The sequence below is a fragment of the Procambarus clarkii genome, chromosome 68, assembly GCF_040958095.1.
Source record: "Procambarus clarkii isolate CNS0578487 chromosome 68, FALCON_Pclarkii_2.0, whole genome shotgun sequence".
Taxonomy (NCBI): Eukaryota; Metazoa; Arthropoda; class Malacostraca; order Decapoda; family Cambaridae; genus Procambarus; species Procambarus clarkii.
The window spans coordinates 8387295-8406862 of NC_091217.1; the positions used below are offsets into that span (position 1 = coordinate 8387295).

At 40.2% G+C, this 19568-nt stretch overlaps 1 protein-coding gene across 12 annotated transcripts in view; it reads left to right on the forward strand.

Annotated features, from left to right (window-relative positions):
- The first annotated feature begins 1525 nt into the window (after nt 1-1525).
- The window catches only part of LOC123774747 (heterogeneous nuclear ribonucleoprotein L), a 204739-nt gene continuing 186696 nt past the window's right edge, over nt 1526-19568 (forward strand). For 6 of the 12 annotated variants that reach the window (XM_045769294.2, XM_045769296.2, XM_045769297.2 and 3 more), the window contains exon 1: nt 1527-1683. In XM_045769294.2, the coding sequence (XP_045625250.1) occupies nt 1615-1683 (69 nt within the window). In that variant the 5' untranslated portion in view covers nt 1527-1614. Of the gene's footprint in view, nt 1684-3819; nt 3839-19568 lie in introns of those variants that run through there. The other 6 variants (XM_045769302.2, XM_045769304.2, XM_045769295.2 and 3 more) reach the window with 5 other exon arrangements.

The following is a 19568-nucleotide window of genomic DNA, read 5'->3' on the forward strand; positions in this document are numbered from 1 at the left end:
TTCGGTCCTGGACCATTCTCAAGTCGATTGAGAATGGTCCAGGACGGACCGAAACGTCGTCGTCCCTTCAACTTCTAGTGTGTGTACTGAGAAGTAGTTACCAAGGATGAAGGTGACTGCGATCAAGGAAATATTAATCAGAAGAGTTGTTAATTACGTACAATGGCTGTTCATAGGATAGATATCCTTTAAGGTACACGGAGAGACGAAGGTAATGGAGTTACTAATGGTTAGAGTTATGACGGAAGGTAATAAAGTTACTAATGTTGGCAGAAGGAATTAAAAAATACATGGATTATCTTAGTAACAGCTTAGTTTTATTTATTTTAACATTCTTTATTCTGTTCCGAGTGACTATTGAACTATCACTAAAGTAATTAAATACAAAATAAAATGGGTATAAATTGGATAAGTTTAGATTTAGGAAAGACTTGGGTAAATACTGGTTCAGTAACAGGGTTGTTGATTTGTGGAACTAATTGCCGCGTAACATTGTGGAGGTGGGGTCCCTCGATTGTTTCAAGGGCGGGTTGGACATGTATATGTGTGGGATTGGGTGATTATAAATAGGAGCTGCCTCGTATGGGCCCTTAGGCCTTCTGCAGTTACCTTTGTTCTTATGTTCTTAAAATGAGGGTCCCGGTTCGTTCTCGACGCAGAATCGAGAATTCCGGTTCCGAATCCCGGGCGGGACAGAACTGGTTGAGAACATTGCCTTTCACCTAATGCATCTGTTCACCTAGCAGCAAGTAGGTACCCAGGAGTTAGCTTGTTGTGGGGGTTGCATCCTGGGCGGGGTCAGTAATTCGACCTTGAAGAGAGGACCTCGATATAAGCCTAATTTGTATGAATACATACAGGCTTCCTGTCCCCCCGACACAATGAATTATTATGTCTCTCAGCACTTGCAAGGAAGCATATAAATTAAGGACTCGCGCTAGGCCTCTTTACTGTATACTGAACATTGGCATTCATCGAGGAGTTTAATTTATGTTATTAGATATACCATTACTACAAAAGTGCTCCCCCCATATGTTTTACATACAATAATAGTTAGGGCTAATTGGATTTGGAAAAAAGTTATTCGAATTAGGAATTTATGCTTCCATCAAGAAATTACGAGAATTTGTTTATTGGAAAGCTTTTACTGTTTCTTGTTACAGTGTAAGACATAGTTTTGAAATGAAAATAAATTGGAATTCCAATGATTAAAACGTAGTGTTATGAAGTAGTAAATCAATCCTCAATTAGAAATAAATATATTTTGAAGAGTATCCCCTGGAGTGGGTTTGCGAGGAGGTCCCGCCGCTTGCTAGATGTCGCTCTTGTATTCATAACCATTTTCTGTGACGGACTCATATCTTTACAATGTTTGTTTATCTACGTATATATAGTTATAAACCACATTGAACATAAAATAAAAATATCTGGAATACATGAAAAGTGGTGTATGTAATAGTTGTGTAGGTTTAGAGAGGTAAATTAATATAAAGGTTGAGGTTGTGTTCCAACAATGTGAAGGTGCGGCGGCGGGCGGGCGGCGCCGCCAAGCGACGCAGTAGCGTGTCTGCAGTGCCAAGAGACCGTTAGTAACGTGCGCGACTCAGTTTCAAAATGGCGTTTAACGGTGACGGTCCCTTTAACAAGCGTATGCGCACAGATGGTGAATCTGTGGGGCAAAAGGTAAGCAGTGGCGCTGTTTAATGTGGATAAGTTAGTGTGGGTGCGCCAGTGAAGTGCTTGTAAGGCGATGTTCTCCCCGGCTGGAGAGTGGCGGCGGCGGCGGCCGTTGTTAGTGACCATAGATTGTGGCGGACGTGGCCTCCCTGGAGGCTGCTGCCCCCGCGAGCGCTGCCGTGTTGCGAATGTCATGGTCCTGGAGAGGAAGAGAGAGAGGGAGCTGTACGAGTGAATGTGGGGATCGCCCCCACTGGAGGAGGAGCAGCACCACCACCACGTGGGGAAGGAAGTGTGGTGGTGAGCAGCGTGGTAGTGGCGGCGTCGGCCTAGCCAGCCCCGCGCGCCCACCACACACCTCCACTACCACTCTTTTTGGGCCCACACACACACCAGCGATTAAAAAAAAAACACTCATACCCCCCCAACCCCCCCCCCCCCTTTACGGTCTTTCACTACAATATCAATCAAATTTGACACTAAACCAAACCATAGGGCCAGAATGTGGTGCCACACGCTAGGCTCACTTGCTCCCATTGTTCCTAGAACTCTTTAAAAAGACTCGTTTAACACTCGCTTCCTCCCACTAAAATAATAAAAAAAATAAAGACCTTGTGGGTATAGTGTACATGGGGGTTTCTATCACATGGCTCATAATGCAACAACACCAAATTATAAACTAATTCTTACCCCTCCCCCCCCAAAAAAGTATTCCGTCCCCTTGCATGTACCGAGAAAAGCATCTCTCCGTCATGACTCCCTCCCCCCACTCACTAGCCCCCCCAGCACCCCCCCCCCTCTTTCCTCATGCCTCGGGTGAGCGCCACCATGACAGGAATGAGTCATGCCGGTCAGGACATTCTCATGAGAGGGTTTCCACACCGCCTCTCGCTTCCTCCTCCTCCACACGTTTTCCCGCGCAAGCACAGCTTGTCTGAGATTCGTTAGTCCAGCATGACACGGGTGTGATGGATTGGGACACGACACAGCGCGAGGGATAACGCCCCCACGCTAGATAATGATTTGTTACATCCTGTAAACCGGATCCCAGTATCCATGGCTGGCGTCGGGAGTGCCTACCCACCTCTGTATAACAATACACAGGATGCAGGACCACAAACATGCACATTTCATGTGGATTCTGTACTTGCCACTGTGCCTCGCCACGTTCACAGTAGACTAGATTTATGCCACAGGTTGAGAGGGTGGGGGGGGGGGGTTATTCATTGGGATATCACCGTAATTCAGTTAACAAAAACTGAAGCAAGCCTCAGTATACTGAATTTATAGTGTTCAGTATATTTGTTCATTAGGGAATGTTGATTGGCCACATCAGACAAACATGTTTGTGCTCAATTCAGTTTAGGTTTGTAAAGTTTACTTTATTAAAGTACATTAAACACCTTACATTGTATGATTATTACCTAGCCTTTATATTCAAAATCAAATCTAGAATAAAACTGTTTGTTAAATTATAAATATCAAAGCGACCAATTTACAAGCCTAACAATGCATAACAAGAACATGCCAACTATTTGTCTGGACACTGTAACAAGTGGAGCTACTTTGCACAGCATAGGGACACCCACACTTGCTCACCACGTCCATGTTTATATTTTTTTTATAAAATATATTTACATGTTAATTTTTTTTTGTGTACATAACTAACCAGATGTCTCAGCACACTATATGTACCCTGTACCCTTACTATCTACCCGTCCACTATCCAGAACCCATTGTATCCTCTTTAACAACATTGGAACATCTGTACGTCTGGTTTTCATGCTGCCGTGACGGGACCACAGCTGTCATTTTGTCCATCTGTATTTTGTGAAGCAGAATACTTGGTCACATAAGTAGGTTGTGTTTCCGTCATGGATTGATTTAATTTTCCAGGAAGACTGCTCGTTTACTTTCAGGAACACATGTTCGGAGATACTGATGAAATCATAGTTCTGAGGTGTACAATAAATTTTAGGAACACACTCGGCACAATACTATTCCATTTACCTCCATCCAACCCTCACCTTTCAAAGCCCATCCACTCTTTTGTGACGCATTCCTTTACTATCCAGTTGGGTAGCCATTTGAGGCAAGAAGCCCATTCCCTAACACGCTACCCGCTTGTTCCCCCCGACGCCAGTTGTCAGGCTACGGGAAGGTAGGTGACAATTTTATGCTGTTCTCTCATAGTAGCCTATGTTGCTGGCTGTTCCTCTCCTTATGCTGTGGGTAGGGGGAAGATGTCTGCTGCCCCACTACTTGGGTATTACCAGACATCACCTGTCAAGATGTTAAGTTACCTTGGTATGCATAATATTGAAAGCTAGTTTGTAGTAATTGTATTCCCCTTCAAATATTTAATGATGGTTGAATTGAAAACATTCTGGGTTATAATCTAGGTTCTAGAGACTAGTTAACACACAATAATGTTCCTGACAGCTATTTCTATACTACATAATCTAATAGACCCCTTATTGTTTTTTAACTGTACATGAGATTCATAGTATCAATTGTAGAAATCTTATTGTGCCTACATTACTACCTTGAGTATATATTATGAGGAGGAAATTTTATCATTGGTATTATAAGTCTTATTGATGCAAATAGGTAGTGGAAGAAGAAATGCAAGTATATTTTTTGGCAGCATTGAAATACTGTAATGTAGTCCCATCATAGCCTGTATTCTAATGAGGGCTCTCTTGGCCTTTTATCTGATGTATTTGCAATCCATAGGTAACATACGTGGTATCAACTCGTATTTGACTAATAAAATTCACGGATATATTCAGTATAAGGTTCTTTACTGCTAAAGCTCCAGTCTATAAGCTTTGTGGCAATCTGGACATGTGTAGGATATTACCCTGAACAAGTCACTACCTAGTTTTAGTACATCAATGATTTGAATTGCAATGGCTTATTAATATAGATATGAGTATACTAATAGAAATCTAATTTATAGACTACAGATCAAAGTGAGAAATAATTGCATTAGTTAAATTTTTCATACACACTATCGTGCAGCTTCTGCCTCGGGCCATTCTACCCATACACAGCTGCTGCATGTTCTCTTAGCACCTGCTTTTAATTGTATTTCAGTTACTGTCTTTCTGCATTGTGTGAAAATTTTCCTTCTTGCATTCATTAATTCTGCATAGTACAAATTTGTCATTACCAGCTCCTACTTGCCTAAATTGTTGTATGCTCTCATTTCTTTGATTTGTACATCTTGATTCTAATTTGATTCGCCTGGCTCCATAGTTTATGGCCATATTTTTGGGAAATGTTTGGATGCAGGGTAAACACTCGGGATTATCCAATTAGTGCTATGGTATAGTTTTTTCAAGTGGTGCAACACCAATTTGTGTGCAACATATTAGGGTATATAAATTCAACACTTTCCAAGGACATCCTATAACCGATATATATATAATATATACATTTAAAAAGTAAATTTTTTTTTTTAATTGCAACTGTTACTTTGTATCCAATATTGTTCTACTGTATTTTAATAGCTTTGACTGCTTTTGGCAAGATTTGCAATTAGAGGTATAATTTAATTTAATATAGTAGAAGTACACTTAATATAAAAAAGGTTTTCATAATGTAGCTTGTGCAGTAGAGGTAGACTGATACAGTACTGTATTAATTAATATTTTGACTGATACAGATACAATTTTATTAAATGTTACCGCTGCTTAATTTGTCAACTGTGAGCACTGTATTCAGCTCTGTTAATGCTGTATAATGTTTTGTTCAAATACAGTATGTATATGTATCTGGTAAAATAAATATTGAAGTACAGGCATCTGGTAAAAATCTTACTGATATGCCCAGATACCAGTACATTGGTACCCTTCACAAAGTAATATATTCCCTAGAGTTGTACATGCACATCTGTTACTGTAGCAAGTTCTGTGCATTTTAGCATTCATGGTTGTCTTGTTGGACTTTGGTTAACAATTTTCAATAGATTTGCTCCAGGAAGGTTATTTTTAAGGCATTTACAATGAAGGCCTAATTGGTCAGGCTATTGGTGCGTGCAGCTCATAGCCCGAGTAATATGAAAGTACAGTACTTTTTCATTTTTAATGAGAAAATATCTTTTGATGAAAGTTGAAATTTTAGGGTGAATTGATTTTAAAGTTTCTTACCCAACATTAATTTTCTGGGCAACATAATTTTTAGATTAGTAGGGAGTACTATTGTTGGAATCTTTCTGTATCACTGCATTGTACTAAACTAGCCAAATCCATACAAACTTTTTACTTAACTACCCACTCTCTCAAATGAATCGGCTCCACCACTACCATGAATTCCAGGTTAAATTATAATGCAACAAGGCTGTTAGGCTGGCAATAAAGTGCTTGACCTCTTTACCTCCCTTCCCTCCCTCCCTCTCTCCTGTAGTCAGTTACATAAGCACTTACCGGTCATTAAGAGTACAGAAAAGCTTGTAAAATGTAGTTAATTTTGGTACAGTACACATGGAGGAGCAGGACATGTACTCTAGTCGTGAATGACAATAATAAACTAGGAAAACGGTGTGATATATCTTTGCGAAACACCATTGGAGCAAGACTGGGATCAAGCCAGTGTTCTGGGTTACCCAAGATGTGCCTTTGAGTAATTACCTATTGCATATTGTGGTAGTAGGTTAAGGCATGCATGTGGGGTACTCTTGAATGCTGGTTTGATCCCTCCATGTTGCTCCAATGATGACTGGCAGAATAGTCATATCTGACTAGGCAAAAAACAAAGAACGGTACTGTATTGAATAAAGCTGTTGCATTAATATTTGTTAGAAGGAAAATAGCAAGATATAATGTAATTGGGGTGACACAATGTCTAACTTCACGAAAAGTGACGGTGGTTTGAGGAAATATTGAGGTGTCAATAAATAACACTTCTCGAAATATCGAGGAGGAGAGGTGTTACTGTTTGGAAGGAGAGTTCCCTTTCATTGTAATATCAGGCAGTGAGGACTTCTCTGGGGTGCACTCTCTGGCACGTTTTGTCTGCATACCACTAGGTCCTGGTTGTGGCTCACTGTTCAATTTTCTCTCAACAAAATGATCCATTGAAGATTGTTTTTCCCATCTTTGCAAGATGTGTCTGTAGTGAGGCATCACATTGTCATTGAAAAGATTAATTCAACGGCCTACTACAGCTTTCTCTGGGCGAGTCGTTTCAATAAAAGTTGCATTTCTTTCCACATCTGACACCATTTCCTAATTGTTGTGGAAGGGACATCCTCTTCCTCCTCCACTGGAGAAACATCCTCAGCTGCCTCTTCTTGCTGCTTTTGAAGGGCTTGGAGTTCTTCGGTGAGCAATTCTTCGTTGTGTTCTTCCACCAACTCCTCCACATCAGCACCATCCAATTCCAGTCCTAGGGAGCCGGTCGGCCGAGCGAACAGCACGCTGGACTTGTGATCCTGTGGTCCTGGGTTCGATCCCAGGCGCCGGCGAGAAACAATGGGCAGAGTTTCTTTCACCCTATTCCCCTGTTACCTAGCAGTAAAATAGGTACCTGGGTGTTAGTCAGCTGTCACGGGCTGCTTCCTGGGGGTGGAGGCCTGGTCGAGGACCGGGCCGCGGGGACACTAAAAAGCCCCGAAATCATCTCAAGATAACTCGAATCCAAGGCCATTTGGCTGCCCAGAGTAACAATTTCCTCAACAATAGGCACTTCATTTACAGGCTCAAACCCCTCAGTCACATTCAGGCCATAATTTTCTCTGGCCAGAGATAAGGGTTCCTAGAGTCACTTCTTGCCAGGCTTTGTCAAAGAGTTTTAAAGAACTACAAATGTTAAAATGGTGTTTCCAGAACTCTGAGGGTGAGGTTTGTGGCTTCAGTCACTTCAAAATATTTCCGGAAAAGTGCCCTTTCATAAAGTTTCTTAAAATTCACTATTTTCTGGTCCATAGGCTGAATTTGAGAAAACTTTAAAGTTGTGTTTTACTGTGAGAAAATTACTGTATCTGTTCAACAATTCATCTTCCATGCCTGGAGGATGAGCAGGAGCATTGTCGAGGAGAAGCAGGGCCTTGAGTGGCAAACTTTTCTCCTGCAGATATTTTTGTATGGCAGGGCACACCACATCATTCACCCACTCCGTAAAAAAAATCCGTCACCCATGCCTTATTATTAGGCCTCCACATCACAGACTTGATTTTTCTGCACTTTATACTGTTTGAAAACCCTTGGATTTTCAGAATGTTACACAAGCAAGGGTTTAATTTTCAAATCGCCACTTGCATTTCCACACAGCAGAAGCGTAAACCTATCTTTCATAGGCTTGGGTTCAGGCAATGATTTTTCCTCTTTGGTAATGTATGTCCTCTCAGGCAATCTTTTCCAGAACAGTCCTGTCATCACAATTAAACACTTGTTGCGGTAGGTATCCCTCAGCCTCTACAAACTTTAAATTCTTCAATAAATCTTTCAGCTGCTGGTTTGTCTGAGCTGACAGCCTCCCCATGCCCCACAACACTATGAATACCACTCCTTTTTTTAAATTTGTCAAACCATCCCCTGCTTGCCTTAAAGTCTATCGTATCCACTTGTTCCAGGGGTTTTCTTTACATGCCTTTGTGCAATACCCTGGCTTTCACACAAATGATGGCCTCTGAAACATTATCACCCGCTAACTCCTGGTTGTGTATCCAAATTAATAACAATTTTAACACTTGCCTCAAGCTTTTGTGGTCTTTGTTTTGTGATTGTTGATACACCTTTTGCCACTTTAGCACTCATAATGTCCTTTTTCTTGGCAAGTATAGTGCATATCGTTGACGTGGATTTGTTGTACTGCCTACAAAAGCTCAACAACACGTGTACCATTTTCATGCTTCCGAATGATCTCTTGTTTTTCCTCTATTGTCATCCTCACACGAGATTTCTTGCCTTGAACCTTACCACTGGCTTTCTTGGGACACATTGCAAGATATATAACAACAACTTTTATGCTCAAATTTCCAAATATCCGACAAAACACTGTAAATCCTTGAGAAGAATTCGGGCAGGGTTGTCACTGGGTACGAGGCACTGGAAAACTGAGGGGCGGTAGCCGTGCCACCACACGCTAGGTCGGCCCGTACTCGTATCGACACATTCATTACCTGATGCAACATTCGTATTCCGATGCAAATTTTCCGACCAAATCCTGCTCGTAACCCGAAAAACTCGTAACTAGGAACGTTCGTAACCTGGGGTTCCACTGCATCTGGCTATTATGTAATGCAAAGGTGAAGTATATAATGACATTAATACAAAAATAAACTGTAAGCAATGAATTCAAAGCAAAAAGATATACTGTACTGGTGTACTGAAGACAGCTACCATACCAGCACGGCATCACTTACGGTGTGTGTTGGCTGAAGGCAGATGGTGGGTGAGAGAGACCAAGGTGTTCCAAGAGCACTGAGAGAGACTGCCTCTCCAGAGAGATGGCGCCCTTTATATAGTCTGGCGGTGATGTCAACGCAAGGTGGACATCTGGTCAACTAGCAAACTGCTCGTTTGTGGCTGTGCCTGTGTTTTGAGCTGCACCACTGCCAGTTGGAGGCAGCTAACTGCTTGTTTGTGGAGGCAAACTACTGGTCAGCAGAGGTGCCCGGCTTGCCTCTTGATTCATACCAGGCCCTGGGGGGATACAGAGAGGTGGTAGGACTGATGGCTCTTCTGGTGTGGTGTAGATGTAGATTTCCAGTGCAGAGGCATTGAAGGTAAAGGGAAAAGGCAATTCCACTGCTATGCAGGAGATTCACATGACACTATATTCAGCAACAGAGCCTGCTGGCTGCTCCAAGCAACAGCCTGTTGGACCTTATCACAAGGTCAGGTCCTTGGGTAGTAGAACTTTCGGAGCACTCTCCAGGTATGCTACAGGTAACATCATATAGTAAGCCATTATGTTATTTCTTTACGTTGGTAAATTAAGGAGGCTTTGTGTAATGCCATGGACCAGACGGAGCAACCTGTAATGAATTAACTTTGTAACTAATTCAGAAGGTGTAGTCATTTCAGATTAATAATTTTCCATTCAAGAGGCTAGTGTATGATACGGAGACTAGGCTGGTAAAATTGAAAACAAACTTGGCAAGAAAGTAACCAGTTTTGACATTAGGTTTATCTGTTTGAGTAGCATCACCTGACTAGATCCTATATTTTGTCAGTTAATTAACTGCATCTGCCAATTTTCATCTACAGTATTTTCAAAGTGCATCTAAATCATCTTGTTGCAATGTTTTAGTTGTATGCATATAATTTCCACCCTATTTTTGTATTGGCAAATGTTGCTAGTCACCCATGTAAGTTATTTACATACACGCGCACACGAGAACAAGTTGCAGGTTGTAGTTTTGGGGCTGCCCATTAGCAACAGTCCAATTATGCAATCTGTTAACTTTAAAATAACCATGCCTTACCCTACTTAGAATACACCCACTACTGTGGTTCCTACCTTTCAATTTTTTTCAAGGTACAGTAGCAAAGCTACTGGCACAATCCTTTCCACTTAACTGTAGTATAGATGCTGCTTTCTTAGACTAATAATTGGGGATCCCAAGTTCAATCCTCGGGTGGGACAGACGTGGTTGGATAGGTTTCATTTCAATTAATGGTTCCGCTCACTTTTCTTCTCTGGAGTAAATAGGTACCTGGGATTTAAGCAACTGTTGTGGGTTGTGTGTGGAAACAATGGCTTTTATTTTTTGAGAAATTGCTTCCTCCATGGTAATTACTAGTTTCTTTATCACTAGATTTGTTTGTGTAGGTAGAATAAAGCTCAAATTTTCAATTGACCAGCCTTCTCTCTAGTCTTTTATATTCCAAAGAACCCCTCTGGGTTTGTATTGTGCGTGTGCTGCAATACACAATTCATTTGTTTTGCTTCACATTTTATTAACATTTCCTGGTACTGTTGTTTTATTATGGTTTATTATGCACACCATTCTCATTCTACATTGTCATGGATTGCTTTTCCAACTTAGGACACACTATTTATAGTCGCGTCTGTTTTTCTCATTACTCTGACCTGGGAAAATCATCTGTACCATTTTCAGTTTATAAAGTAAAGCCTTTTTCTGGAAATTAGTCGGACCCGGTCGTCGACCAGGTCTCCTGGTTGCTGGACTGATTTAGTGATGTAGAGTAAGGTCTCACTGTATATAATATACTATTTATAATGTTAAATATGGTCAAAAGAGAAAAACACTGTTAGCTCTTTCTTTGGTTCTTCACTTGGATAGGAAGTAAAGTTTACTTTTTTTTTTTAGCATGGCTTTGAAAAGTTCAAATAATTTTCTTTGTAAAGGCAGCACTCATAATAGATTTATGGTACATATACTGCACAGATATTGAGTTTTCATATCTTCATCTGGGCTCGGTTCCCATTTTTACTGAACAAATCTAAAATTGAAATTTTTTTTGGATTTGTTTATTGCTTTTGCCATCTGTGACATTTTGTCAACAAATTTTTTATGCAGTGCTCAATACTTTTCTTCTAAGATCACAGAAGTGTTATCAGGTTTTGGAATATTTTAAGTTATACATCCTCTAAATTTAAAAACTTAAGAATGTATATTTGCAAGACTTGTCATTTTCCACCTTTGCTACACTGCTAAAGATTATGGTGTAGTCCAAACACTGCCCATTAAGGACCACCAACTTGCCATGGCAACAACCATCAGAGGAGTGAGAAAATGATTGCTCATATAATACACATTTACTTAGTAATTAAATGACATTGAATATAAATAAAAGCCTTAAGTGTGTGATAAATAATGAGGTTGCTGCAGGCTGTTGCGATAACTTAACTTTTTTAATTAAATTTAAATGCAATGCTCAGTCAGTATAGTTATTTCACAAAGTCACTGTTAATAACAGCCCAAGTAATAATTAGCCTAAACATTAATAAATACTGTTCCTGTAGTCACAAATAATCAGAAATCATAGTTTTTCTTGTGGTGTCTCTCTACTGCATAATTAAATGTAGAGGTGTTTGCAGTAAGTAATATACATACTCTCTCCATCTAATACACATTTACAGCACACTAGTAAATAATATGGTCTTCCAGTTACTAAACCAGATTTGATGACTTCAATAAACTTAAAGGGGAGGGGTTACCTAGCCACTAACTATATATCATTTTTATAAGGATCCTTTGCCATGATGACCTGGCATGTCTGTCCAATAGCATTGCTCTTGGCACATAAGTCTTGTTGCATCACCATTGACGCTTTTGCTTTCCTGGCACTCCTACTATACTATGACCTTTTCTTGACATTGCAGTCTTCTGTCTTTGCCTCTTTGACCCTCACACTGGTCTAGAAAGCTGACTACTACCTGGCAACCAGGTATAAGAGGCACTGTAAAACATTTTACCGTAGTTTGTGGCAACCTCTGGCTTGAAGTAATCACTAGAATTAAATGTTTTGTAGGACATTTTCTCATGCTATCATTGTTGGGTATTAGTGACCAACTCCTGTCAGACTGTCCGTTCAATGCTTATTTCACTTGAGTATTCTAGTGGCCCCATTCATAGGCTACCATTTGTAATTGCTACAATTGCAATGTCACTAGAGTAACTGGACTTCACTGTCTGGTAGTGCACTCCTTTCCTTGTATAACTGATCTACTTGACCAGGACTTTATTCATTGTTAAATTGAGCCTCGGGCTTCCTAGTAAGTGCAGCAGTGCTTTGCTCTTAGGTGTTCTATAGCCTAGCTGCAGATTACCTGGAGCTACCTGGGTAGGGTTTTTTATTTATAGTTTTAGTTTTATTCATAGCCCAGCCTGGGGCCAAGCTAGACTTGTAATATCTTAGTCCAACAAGCTGTTGCTTGGAGCAGCCTGCAGGTCCCCACATCCACTACAACCTGGTTGGTCTGACACTTCTTTCAGGAACTTGGCTAAATGTTTCATGAAGATTAGTGATCCCAGACCTCCACCAGTCCTAGATTTTAGATTTGTCAAACTAATTTGCCGCTGGCTCATCAATTGAGACTGATTATGCGAAACTTTATAGGCTTGGCTGTTCAGCCAAGCTGAAACCTCAAACTTGGCAGTCTTCACAGGAGATTCACAGGCTTGGCAGTTCAGATACCCACGAGCCCTTTTGACTCCTTAAGGTCTGGCTTTGTCGCATTGCGTTAAACCTCTGCCAATTATGGAACACCTCGCAGCATAACTGCTTATTCTCGGCTCTCCCCTCGAGTTATTGTGACCTCGGTTCGTGCTGCAATTAGCAGGCCAATATGAAATTTTGGCAATCTGCTCATGCAGTACAGTACTTAGAGCCCCCCCATCCAACCTGCTCCCAGTCCTGGCTCTGCTCAATCAGATATCCTACTCAGGTGAGTGGGATATCTGCATGAAGAGACACCACTACTGGATGCCATATTTGAAATCATCCAGCCTAGGCTGGCTCCCTTTTGAAATTATTATACACATTTTACCATAAATACACTTCTAACTAATGAACTAAAAATTACTTGGGCCTCATTTCAAACAACTCAGTGTGGTACAATACATGTAATTACTGTTAAATGGATTTTGACCAACTTTTTCAAAGTTTGTTAAATTAGTGCTATTGGTCCAGTTTGCTATCTATAATGCTTAGGAGTAATGTCTCAGGTTAATGGGACATTCAGTTTTATCAAGGAGAGCCACTTGCCTATCTAGTTGTATGGTAATGTTTTTTCATTCACAATGTGTTTACAGATTATTTTTGATAATTTTATCCTTACTCTTCCCAATTTTCACTTTATTTTATTATAAACATGTTCATTCATACATTACGAATATCCAATTTTACACTTTCACATGGGAATTATCCAGTTTTATGAAATTGAATAGCTGTATGCATTTGCAATTTTTAAAAATTGAAGCAAAATTACATGTATGTAGGATGCAAGACAAATGTAGGATCTGTAAGATAAAGCAAGTACTACGGCCACTAATATGCACAGCAATTTCGACATAATGTGCAAAAAACTAAAATTAAAGAATACACAGAAATCACAATAGCGTGAACATACTTGATCATATACAGTACAGTATACTGTGTGTATAAAAATCATTCACAAGGGGGATGTAAATAATGTCTTGTCTGTCATTGATTACATTCTAACTTTTTAGCACTGTTTAATTATTTTTTTTAAGTACACTTCTAATGCTTTACCCATGGAGTAGCTACGTAATGTACAAAATATTTGTACGAGAAAAACTTATCACATTGCAAAAAAGGTACACGGTTGACTCATTAGTGTTAAGATGTACGGTTTGGGTGTTGCTAAAGCAGATAATGTTGAATCCTTTAATTTTACTAATGAAATTAAATACAGTACTGTACCACTAATAACTATGGGATTAAATACCAATAATGACTGGATAGGAAGTATGTGCTACAAGTGTGTAATAGGTAGCTAGTCTAGAAGCTAGTCCCATTGGTAAATGAATACAGTATTGAGTCTCTAAAATATTAGATTGGTGTGAAACTGTTAAATGAGAGGTGGGATAAGTTTATGCAGGTGTTAAAATTTAGCAAAAGTAGTAAACAAGTACCTGGGAGTTAGACAGCTACTACGGGCTGCTTCCTGGTGGGGGGGGGGGGGTTAACAAAAAGGAGGCCTGGTCGAGGACCGGGCTGCGAGGACGCTGAGCCCCGAAATCATCTCAAAATAACCTCAAGATGATGATCAATTAAATGTGCACCACATGTCATTGGGAGCAGGACTTGGTTCCAGCAGTTTGTGCATTGGGTTTTAAAAGATTACTTTATATATTGCCCAGTATCCTCAGTGAGCAGTTCTTTCCTTTGCTTTAAATGGTTATGATGATCCCCTAATGAAGAAAAAATGGTTGGTAAACTTTAGGTTTTGATTAATTTATGTGGTCCTTGTATAGCAATCTAAATGAAGTGTGTGGACAAAGACAGGACATGTACTAGAGCATTACATCTTACTTTAATAAAATTGAGCCATTTAGAGATAAATTTAAAATTATGCTGCTTGAAATTGCAAACCATCTTATTAAGGATAAGGTACAATATCTGAAATCCTTGCACTGTTAGTTTTGCTACTAGTAGCTAAATGACAATAGAGATTAAGAAACAAACATGTAGTGTGAAGAGTAATGATAAACGGCAGCTTTCCTATGGCCCCTGTAATACCTCAATAGCTAGAACAGCTGAGTAGTAGCAAATAGACCTAACATTATACATTAATGTTTCATTGTAAATTGCATAGGTTATTGAAGTGAAACAAAACTTAACTAGCCGACATAATTATAAGGTGTGTGTTCAAATCTTTAAAATCGTGCTCTGTTTATCATGACCGCCAGTGAGAGGCGTTGAGGTGTGACCTCTGTGATGGCAGTGTGGCGGGAGTATTGAATATAATATGGTAATGGAGTGCAGACTGGCACAGTGCCAAAGGGGTGAACCATGAGTGTTAACAGACCTTGGCTTTCATAAAACGAACAAATTATGCTGCTTGAAATTGCAAACCATCTTATTATTAAGGATAAGGTACAATATCTGAAATCCTTGCACTGTATTAGTTTTGCTACTAGTAGATAAAGACTAATAAGACTCTTGGCTTTCATAGTTGTAATGTGTGTCTTCCTTCTGCATTCGTGCCTCAATACATAAGCAACTGGGAACAAAATTATGTATTTGGTTATGGTTATCTAATGAAACAGGGTTAGCTTAAAAGAAGTTAGTGGTAAGTCATGGCAATTGGAGTGCTCCAGGGCTTTGACCTGGTATCTCCCTTCTTGACCACATAAAAAAAGATTGTATAGCAACATTGGCAAAGAAGATTGTATAGCAACATTGGCAAAGAAGATTGTATAGCAACATTGGCAAAGAAGATTGTATAGCAACATTGGCAAAGAAGATTGTATAGCAACATTGGCAAAGAAGATTGTATAGCAACATTGGCAAATTTGCAGAAGAATGAAAATTGGTAAATTATGATTTACATATGCTTTTAAAAAGGGTGAAAGATTGACAGATACTGTGTAATGCTTTCGAATTTAGTTACCAGATATTGTCTGGGCAGAGTTGTTGATTTAGGAACATAAATTGAAACTGTTCACAAAGAAATCACGGCACTTGTTGATTTATTCATTGAAACTGATTAATTTTGTTTTGAGGTACAGTATTCTAAAACTAACACTAATTTTTATATCTCAAGATAACCTGTCTGAATGAATCTTAATACCTGACATCGTTCGACCGATGTGCTTTGCTACGTATTGACGCTCTGAATAACTTTTTTTATTGAGGCACGGTGTTCTAAGGCTTGGCATCTTCTTTTGAGAATTGACGTTTTTGTTATTGCTGCCTTTTCAAATTAGTCGAATCAGTTTAGTAGTACTGTAGCTAGCCTATAATAGAACGTATGGAATAGAAGTGTAATGACTGTTTAGCAAAAGCTCTGTTGCACCATGAAATTGCTGTTTATCAAAGCTAAATTAAGCTTTGTTGATTGAAATTATTACCGTTGAATAATTGTTATAAGCAATTGATAAATTTCTCTATGTACTTGGCAAGTTTAATAAACTATTATATCATAGCTAGCTTAAGTTAGTTTAATATGGATATAGCATTGTGTAGTCTTCCTTGAGCTAAGGATCGATTTGTAAGGTCCCCCTCCCCACTTTTCCCTACTGTGGTCGATCAATACGGCTTTTCCCTAATTAAACTACTCACCCTGGATAGGCATTTTTATATTATGTGTGCGACTTTCAGAAATGTGATGGTAAGGCTGGTAGGTAGGTAGGTTTTGGTGAAGTACCTACCAAGAGGTAAGCATTATAACACTAGCCTATGGATAGTGTCATGTCTTTGAAACTTTAAATAGGTGTTGTACACCCGTGGTTCATATTTTAAATGACCATATTTAATTTTAGGAAGTTTAACACTGTATTCAGGAACTCGTACGTGCATTGTGCAGGTCTTTGACAGTGTACGAAGATGTGTGTGTCATATTGGACGTGACATTTGCAAATCAGCTGGGTGTTTACAAACCATTTGGGGCAATCGTGTACACCAGGAGCATGCTGTACCGTTTGAGGAAATATCAGCTTGAAGGTTTTAGTTATATTAATGCGGTGCCTTGTTAGTAAATATTTAAGTGACGATGATGAGCCATATACAATTGTTAATCCGTTAGCAGTTGAAGTAGAACACATGTGGTTGAATAGGTATAGTGATACCGTGGGGGGAGGGGTATTTGTACTTTAAATGTTTGAGTTTGCATTGCTAAACATTGGATAGGAGATCTTCCGCAGTAGTTTTTACGTTATTATGTAGTTAAGTGTATGCCAGTGGCTGAGCGGACAGAACACTGGACGCTTGATCATGTGGTCCTGGGTTCAATCCCGGGCGCCGGCGAGAAACAATGGGCGAGTTTTTCACCCTGATGCCCCTGTTACCTAACAGTAAATAGGTACCTGGGAGTTAGTCAGCTGTCGCGGGCTGCTTCCTGGGGGTAGAGGCTTGGTCGAGGACCGGGCCGCGGGGTCTCTGAAGCCTCGAAATCGTCTCAAGATCTCAAGAAGATGCAGATTTATGTACCTTGCCCTGAGGGGGTCCAGAAGATCAATGACCCGGTGGCCCGGTCCCTGACCCATGGTCCGTTGGACGGTCACAGATGTTGTGGATAGAACTCTCACGCCTGAAAGTGAAAACTACTCGGGTTAGTTCTGGACAGAAAAGTAAGATTAGCCACAACTTAAAACTAGTAGAATAACAATGATCAGCTGTAGGAAGAGCTCGAAACCTTGCTAACAGGAGTCTGAAATTCTTGTTCCTGTACCATTCATTGTTTGACATAATTAATATCTAGCATTTTATTTTTAGCAGATATCAAATTATATTAAATTTCAGTTTAAAGCGCTACTGTTGTACATTATCCAGGTAAGACAATTGCTAGCTTTTATTATAATTTTTCGTAGTCATTCTGCAAATTTAAATATTCCAGTCATGTAGGTAACACGCAGAGGCATTTAGCAAAACTTGGCATAACAAAAATCACTTCATTTTGCATCGAGGGAGCTACAATGGGGGTGGTGTAGTGAGGGAGCTACAATGGGGGTGATGGTGAGGGGGGGTTCGTGCAGGGAGCAGGAGAGGCCCTGAAGGGACGCGTCGGGGGGACAGTGAACTGGGCCGGACGCTCCTGGTTAGCCCGAATGTTGAGCAGGCTTTATTTTGGCGTAATTTTATTTTGGCGTACCAGCAGCTCATTTTTATTTCATTAGTACTGTGTAATTGATGATGGCACGTTGTAGGATGATGCGATATGCATGTAGAGGAATGGTAAGTAGAGCACTGACTGATGTAAGTGGCTTCACCCCAACCCCCTTGCACGTGAGCCTCGGGAGGTTGACAGTTAGGCTTTATCCAGGGATCGTATTTTGTTCAGTCTTGTTCTGTGGAATTTGAATGCCTGACTGATGTTAGTCTTCGTAGTGGGGGGGGGGATGTCGTAGGTAGTAAATGTTTATACATCAGTCAAGGGAAAATTTCAAGTTGGCAACAAGTATTAAAAAAAAGTCCTTGGGGGTGAAGGGTGGTGGTTAAGGGTCCCCGGGGGTGGGGGGTGGGAGGCGTTTTGGACCAACCCCGTTTTAAGAGCTTGGTGGATGTTCGTCGTTTTCCATATAGTATAGTATCTTTCATATAGTTAAAAAGTGAAACGACTGAGTGAAGAGGTGTTACGGTGGCAGCAGTCAGCTAGGGTAGAGGTGATAGTGCTGGAAGTGGTGTTGGTTGCCGGTTAAACCACTCGGCGTCCACTTGCTGCCACGTATCTACGTAGTCTTCATCACGCAAAAAAAGGTTTCCCGTAGCCGAATATAGCGTTTGAACGTTTACGAACTCTGCTTATATACCAAGTTTAAGATGTGGCGTGAATGTTGACTCAAGTTTTGACGGGGGATTGGAACACGTGGCTACCGAGCGGACTGCTCCACGGTGGTGTTGGGGCTCTATACTCACAGCTTCACCAACGGCTTGTGTGCTGCCGTTCGTGGAGTTTAGTTCCAGGGTTGTCTCACACATCCGTAATTGCCTTTCCGAAATTAAATTTCCGAAAATTTTGGGCCTAGTTAACTACACTTGGACTGAATCGTCGACTGCGAAAGAATTAGGTATTTTTAAATTTATATTAATGTTACCAACTTTTTGTATATCATATATCTGGTTTGTAAACATCCCGTTTTTACCTACCGTTCATTTAATTCTAATTCTAATAAATATATTGAAGGTTGTAAATGGTAATAAAAGCAAGGAAACCAGAATCATATGTATATGTGTGTATGTAAATGTAATTATTACATGCACCTACCTTTATCACTAGGATTCAGGAAATGTCAGCACTGTGGAGAAATGCCAGACAGACCACTGGTACATTATCTAACACAGCACAGTTACAAACCCATTAAGATTTCAACTTAGATTCAACAGAGATTTTTTTTTTTTTTTTTAAACACGTGGGACAAAATCTTACTGAAGCGACCATACGAGTCATAAATACTCATACTCCGCCCAAGTAAAACAGAAACAAGCAACACTTAGTGAGCCAGCCAGCCAGAGGCTTAGGGCCCGCGTAGGAATATCCCTGAAAAAAACAAACTTGGATTCACAATGAAGTGCAATGACGCTTGATCGACCTTGAAACCTTAAACAAGTGAAAGGAACTGGCCATTTGTTTTTGCCTTGGTCGGGAATCGAACCCGGGCCCTAGGATTACGACCACAGAGCTCTGTCCATTACGCTGCGAGAACCTGTGTGTAGTGAATGGCAAAGCTCCTCGTAACACTGTTTAACACTGTTTTATTTGACTAAGGAGGAAAAGAAACTTAATGACAA